The 7223-nt window shown below is 55.7% G+C and overlaps 1 protein-coding gene across 1 annotated transcript in view; it reads right to left on the minus strand.

Moving 5' to 3' along the window:
• DPP6 (dipeptidyl-peptidase 6) overlaps positions 1 to 7223 on the minus strand; it is a 281581-nt gene that overhangs the window by 66140 nt on the left and 208218 nt on the right. The window contains 2 exon segments of the mRNA XM_010829360.1: positions 1704 to 1811; positions 6408 to 6446. Coding sequence (XP_010827662.1) covers positions 1704 to 1811; positions 6408 to 6446 — 147 coding nt within the window.

Genomic DNA, 7223 nt, shown 5'->3' on the forward strand with positions numbered 1-7223 from the left:
GGGCTGGATCGCAGCCTCCCTTCTCAGCCCCGGGACCCTCAGACACAAGGTGGTGAGCAGGGCCTCCCTGGGGTGGCCCCTCCTCCTGCCCCACCCTGGCCTCCTCTGCCCATCCCCCATTCTCTGAGTGCTGCTGTGACGGGCAGGACCCCTGGTCACCGCACTCATCAACCAGCGCGACTAGATCGCCAGCGACTCCTGCTGCGAGCTCTGCATCTTAACCACCAGCGTCTCATAGGCTGGGGACAGTATTCCTTCACAGCTTGTGAATCTAGTTCGTGGGTCATCACTATAGGGGGACGAGGAGAGAGGAGACAAACACGGGGAAGTGGATATGACATGGCAGGGAAAGAAAGAATAAAGCCAGGAAGGGAGGGGGTGGAGGCGGCGAAGGCCACCCTGGCCTTGGTTCTCATGGCTGTTCGTCACAGGGATGGTCTGAAGGCATTCTCCTGCGGGTTGCACATTTGCACACACGGTCTATCTCCAAGTGCCTCCCAGAGCAGAATGACTGTGACAGTTTAAACCATAACACATGGAGAAAGACGTGGCCGTCCCCACAGGGCCGGGGTGTGAGACGCAAGGCGTGAGCCATGGGTGCCCTGGGAGCAGGGACCCCAGGGGTGGTCTTGGGACAAGGGACAGCCAGTGGGGTCAGGGCCTGTCGGGAGAAGCGGGGGGCCAGGGGACCCACAGGGCAGTGGGGGCCGAGGGTCCCTGGAGAGGAGCTCTCCTGGGGGAACGTGCTTCCTGCTGGGTGACTAGTGGGCACCCAGCCCTGGAGCCTGCCCCATCAAGGCTACTCAATCTGGGGCATTCTTGGAACTTTTCCTTGGAGATTACCCTTGGGGTCATACCATGAATAGGAATCTACTTTACAGTCATGGGATATTTTTGAGAACTTTTTAAAAAACAATTTCATTCACATGTCCTGATCCTGAACAGCTCTGGACCTGCTTCAACGCGGACCCATCTGCCTAGGGCGGTGCAGGTGGAGGACAGCAGCCCTCGCTTCTCCTAAAAGCGGGTCCCTGAAGGGCAGCCCCGGGGAGCACCCTGCGGGGAGGGGGCAGGCCTCCGGGTGCCCCCCCTGCAGGGGGCGGACTTGCTGGCGGCCTGCTCTGTCTAAATGCACTGTATTCAGCTCCCCCGTTCCCGATCAGTGACCCTCGGCCCTTTGCCCGAAGCCCCAGCGCAGGCAACGGCAGTGCCTCTGGCTGATGGTGGAGGTGGGACACGAGGGCACGGGGCCGGCCCCCAGGGCCCAGAAGAGGGAGGCCAGGCTGACCGGGCTCCAGGACACAGTGGGCTACGTGTCCTGGGCTCAGACCCAACAGAGTGCCCAGGGTCTCCCCTGACGTCACCAGCAGCATCATGCGTGTCGCGCTCCTGAGTGGTAACGGGAGGGGCGAACGCCACCTCCGCGCACTCAGCACGGCTGGCTCAGCAGGGCTGTTCAGCCCCACAGGGGAGCCACCTTCCAGTTTGGGGCCCTGCTCCCCTCTGCACACCTTGAAGGTGACAAGTGCACTCAGCCCTGGCCCCGGGGGGCCAATCCCACTTGCTAAGCAAAAACTGGGGAGGCTCACCTGGGAGGGGGCTCACCCAATAGGGGGCTTACCTGGGACGGGGCTCACCTAGGGAGAGGGCTCACCCGATAGGGGGGCTCAGCTGGGAGGGGCTCGCCTGACCGGGGAGCTCACCTGCGAGGAAGAGACGGTGATGTGGTAGAACTTCCCCTGCCCACCCTGCGGGATCGCTCGGACAAAGAAGAACTTCCGGCCGTCCTTGGAGAACACCGGCTCTTCATTCTGCGGACAGAAGCCATTGCTTAAGTCTATGAACTGCTTCATTTGGTTTCAAGAGGGTTGAACCAGGATAAACACGTCTTGAAATACACTTCCTGTGTTATTTCCAACAGGGATAAAGTCTATGTGGGGCCTTTTCTCTCCTTGGGAACCACATGTCAAACCTCCAGCTTCCTAAAAGAAAGTGAGGACTTCAGAGACGACAGCTCAGCACTCGGGAAGTGCAGGGTCAGGCTCCCCACTTATCTGGGGCCATGGAATCCAGGGTGCCCTGAAAAATTCTCCAGGGGTGTTTGCTAAACCATTTAAAAAACTGAAGTAGAGTTGATTCACAATGTCGTGATAGCTTCAGGGGCATAGCAAAGTGATTCAGTTATGTGTGTGTGTGTATCTGTACATATATATACTTCAGATTCTCTTCTATTATAGGTTATTACAAGACAGTGAACACAGTTACTTGTGCCGTACAGTTCAGTTCAGTTACTCAGGCTTGTCCGACTCTTTTCGACCCCATGGACTGCAGCACGCCAGCCCTCCCTGTTCATTACCAACTCCCAGAGTTCACTCAAACTCATGTCCATTGAGTCAGTGATGCCATCCAACCATCTCGTCCTCTGGCGTCCCCTTCTCCTCCTGCCCTCAATCTTTCCCAGCATCAGGGTCTTTTCCAGTGAGTCAGCTCTTTGCATCAGGTGGCCAAAGTATTGGAGGTCTTTATTATTTTATATACAGAAGGATGTATATGTTAATCCCAAACTCCTAACTTATCCCCGCCCCCTTTGATAAACATAAATTTGTTTTCTCTGTGAGTCTATTTCTGTTTTGTAAAAAAGTTAGTTTCTATCATCCAAGGAGTTAACGATCATAATTCTGAAGAAGCACAAACCTGATCTTGCCTAAAAATGGATTCTATTCTTTCCATCCTTTGACCTTTTATTCAATGAAATCTACCTCATACTGAATAGCCCACCATGGAGACAAGAAAAAAGAAAGGAAAAAAGCCCAGCAAACAAGGACAGCCCCCGTGTGTGCTACGACGTGGGTGGGAGCATGGTGTTCTCTGGGTCTCACTGTGCTTCCCAGCCGCTGTCGAAGGAGCGGGGCGTTCCCCACGCCCATTCGGTAGGCAGCACACGTTTTCCTGGATCCTCTGTCACTGTTGGCTTCTCGGTGGGCTCGGAGGTATAGAATCCACCTGCTAATTCAGGAGACTCAGGTTCCAGCCCTGGGTCGGGAAGATCCCCTGGAGGAGGGAATGGCAACCCACTCCAGTATTCCTGCCTGGGAAATTCCACGGGCAGAGGAGCCTGGAGGGCCATAGTCCACGGGGTTGCAAACGGCAGGACCACGCACGCACTGTCTCCTTCCCCTGGAGACAAAACCAGCATTCCCAGTTTTCCCTGGGGGAGAGAATTCCAGGCTGGACTCAAAGCCGGCGCCTGGAGCGTGTGCCTGCATCTTGGTTTGCCCCCAACCCTAAAAGCTGAGGAGTCCCACTCGGTACCCAGCTGCACCCCCTCAGGTTGGCGGTCGCCTGGACGGGCATAAAGGGATTTCGCTTTGGGGGGCGACACCCCAGCCTCTGTGAAGCTGCAGCTTGAAGGTTTCCAATTAGTCAGCCACAACATACATTTTCTGATTCGAGGAGATCCACGCTAAGGCGGAGGGGAACAAATGGTAAATAAACCCCAGCTGGCAGGAGAAGAACTCATTTCCCCGTGGTGAATGAACACATGCAAATGTGATATGCCCAGAGAAATAAACCAACATGTGATTAAAGTGACATTTAATCTTCATGAATATTTGCAGTAAAATGAAACCTCTAATCTGCAAATATTTATTTTTCTATTTAGAGTTGGAAGCATGGTATTTAAAAATAGAGGTGATGGGAAAACCCAGCAGTAAAGCTGGCTTTTTACAGGCACTTTTATTTGCCAACCGCAGGATGGATACCACAATACTGCATCTGTTTTCTGGGGCGGGGGGAACTCTCTGCACTTTTGGCAGAGAAAAATACTATGAGTAAATGTAATAAATAATTAATCCTGGCCCGAAGCCTCGCTTTTACACTGAGCAGGCCCCATGCATCGCCATGTCGTCTTCACATCCATCCTGGGAACATTCCTTGGCAGGAAGGGGGAGACCAGCCTTTGAGCCTCGCTGAGACCTGGTTTCTCACACAGACGTGTCTTTAGTGGGAAAGTGCAGTGACTTTCGACCAGGAGTGTACGTGTGCACTCAGTCGCTTCAGTCTGACTGCCACTCCAGGGACTGCAGCCCGCCAGGCTCCTCTGTGCATGGGATTTCCCAGGCAAGAACACTGGAGTGGGTTGCCATTTCCTCCTCCAGGGGATCTTCCTGAGCCAGGGATCGAACTGGGAAGGCAGCGGTGAGAAGGGGACCCTCTGACCCTGGCTTCCCCACAGCGCTCTGCCCATGAGGAGACAAACTGCACCCTGCTTCAGTTAAGTCAACCCCCCTCCTCCGGCTCAGACAGGAACTGCCCGTGGTGGGAGGCCTGGCCCCCTGCAACCCCCGCTCCCCACCTGCAATGGCCGAGCCCTTCCACGCCCCAGGCACAGAGTCTAGGACTCCACCATGTTCCCCGCTTTGGGACCCAGACAGCCTCTCCCTGTCTTCACTGAGACATCCTGGAGATGGCTGCTCCAGCAGAGTCGTTCCTTACAAAGCCGAGGACGACACAAACGAAGACATGTTCATAAAAGCAAACCCTCCGCAGCTTCGGGCACGTTCGCCATGTGGCACATGCCCTGGCGGGTTTCCATCTCCCTGGGGGGCACCCGGAATCCACTAGCTGCTCCTCCGCCTCCAGCTCGGCAACCGCAGCAGCCCCCACGCAGCCTCCCACTTCTTGACTCTGGCATCCCGGGCATCTCAGGGACCTGGAGTCGCATGGCAGGCGGCCCCGGTCACTCAGCGCTGTGCCCTCGGCAGCATGACTCGCACCAGCCGCAGGGCAGGAACCATTCAGATGCCGTCACCAAAGAGCAAAGCATGCTTTGTCCACCCGGCGGCACGTTGTTCAGCCGTGAAGCAAGTGGAAGCGGTGGACGTGAGTTTTTGAGATCCACAAAGCGAGGTGTCTGGCATGATCTCCTATTAGTGGAACAGATGACTTTACGCAGATAATGAATTTTTTCCCCGACTCTTTTGCTTCAACCACTTGGGCATTTTGTGTGATTTTTAAGAGGCACGTCGTAACATTACATCTGGTGCTTGTGCTCGCATCATTGGTCCAGGTGGCACTCAAGAACTCCTCAGCTCCCCAGCGAATACTTTATGACGCCTGAGCATAGTCTCATGATGGGTATTTCCTAGCGGGGACCTGGCATTCAAAGTTGGACACAGGAAACAAGCGGCCACACGAGTGTTCCTCTTCTGCAGCAGGCGGGCCCAGGGCAGGACACAGATGGATCTAAAGAATCGCTCCTTTGGTGAGGCCGCAGCCCTCCCCTGAGATAACTGATGGAAGGTGAGGCCAGACAGCTGACTCTGCAGGTAACACAGGTGTGCACGGAGCTTCTAGGATGTCCTTGGAGAGCCACTGTGGACAGTCCAGCTTCAGTCATTCTCCACGAATGGACTCTACCCTGTCAGTAAAGAAGTGCACCTCTGCCGTCCCCACCATCGTTCTGAAACTCAAATCCAGTTTGATTTTTCCCATAAAATTTCAGATGATTTTCATCCCATTCGGTAGGATGAGAAGGAAGTGAGCTTCCAAAACCTTCCACGTGTGCTTTCTAACATCAGGCTGTGCAACGAGACAAAAATAACCGAAGAAAGAAAGTACCAGTGTGGAAGGTTTTATTTTTTGTGGGGAGTTGAACTTTTTTTGTCTGGGTGATTGACTACAGATCTCATCCGATCGCCTCCAGTTCCTCAGGCCTGCTTCACCTGCATCTCTTAGCAGAGTCGGGGAAGGAAATCCAGGGAAGACTCAGTGGACCTGTCCAGAGTCCCCTCCTCAAAGGAGGCTTCCTCGAAGCAGGACGACAAAGTCAGGAACGTCAGCCACGTTTCGTCTTCTTTCACCAAAGTGGGCCTCGAAAGTGGCTCAGCGGTAAAGAACCTGCCTGCCAGTGCAGGAGATGCAGGTTCGATCCCTGGGTCGGGAAGATCCCTTGAAGGAGGAGACGATATCCCACTCCCGGATGCTTGCCTGGAGAGTCCCGGGGACAGAGGAGCATGGTGAAGTACGGTCCATGGGGTGGCAAAGAGTTGGATGCGACTGAGTACCTGTTAAATCCAGGCAACTCGTGGGGACTCGTCCCCGGTACACCAGAGGGACACCCCAAGACCTGAGAACACCGCACGACCCTGGGGCAGGCTCTTGCAGCCCCTCCCACAGAGCCCATGGCTCTCCAGCCCTGCTGGGCCTCCTGGGGCCGGGGACGAGGAGGTGCTGAGCGGCCCTACTGCCCCACGGAACCTTGCGTGTGTGTGTGTGTGTGTGTGTGTGTGTGTTCCTGGAGCTTCCTGTAGGATTTAACGTGAGAAGCTGTGTTGTAAAACCTGGGGAAGGGGGACACGGTGGCTGGTGGAGGCGGCGAGTGTGGGATTTACACACGGAATAGTTACCTGTCTGTGCAGCCAGGCTTCACTTTCATCCTCATGTTTCTGAAACGAAACAAGAGTGTTAGAGGAAGGCGTCTGTGCACATCTTGGGTCTCTGATCGGTGGTGTAGAAGCAGTCTGGCTCCCTCCGCGGGGGCCGCACAGGCTCGCGGAGGAGGCTGGCTGCTCTCTGCCTCGTCTGGCGCCTCGGCTCAGAGCTGAGCGCGCGTGTCCTCGAGCAGGGAAGACGTCACTCACCAGGCCACAAGGACAGACACTAGGGTGAGAATCCTCTGCAGGACTGCCATGCGGTGGTCACCCCTGACCAGGCACAGGCCCGTTGGACGGTCACCCCTGAACAGGCATGTGCTCATTTAAAGGCTGTGTGTGTGTGTGTGTGTGTGTGTGTGTGTGTGGACATGTGTCAAATTTCCAGTTCACAACTCTGAGTAACCCTCAGGACTTAGACCACAGGTGAACAGTCAGTCTGAGAACTGTGTGTAAAAACACAGAAAGGGAGACGACCAAACCCACCGCGCTGGGCACAGCTGCTCAGCGGCATGCGCCTCGGCCTGTCCCCGGCCGCTCTGCTCTTCATCCGCGGACTCTGACCACAGGCAGGAGGACTGTCACCAAGGACCCCACAGGGCCAGGGGCACAGACCCCAGGGCCCCGCGGCACGAGCCGCCCCAGCCTCCCAGCTGCGCTGTGCCTGTTCCTCCCTTCCTTCCCCTCAGGAAGCTCATCAGAACAACCCGGAACCTGCTCCAGACTGTATCACAGACAAAGTAAGTCACCGGCCTGCGGAGGACGCTGGTCCCAGCCACAGCTCCCTGGGAC

Source organism: Bison bison, unplaced genomic scaffold (assembly GCF_000754665.1).
Source record: "Bison bison bison isolate TAMUID 2011002044 unplaced genomic scaffold, Bison_UMD1.0 scf7180017864503, whole genome shotgun sequence".
NCBI lineage: Eukaryota > Metazoa > Chordata > Mammalia > Artiodactyla > Bovidae > Bison > Bison bison.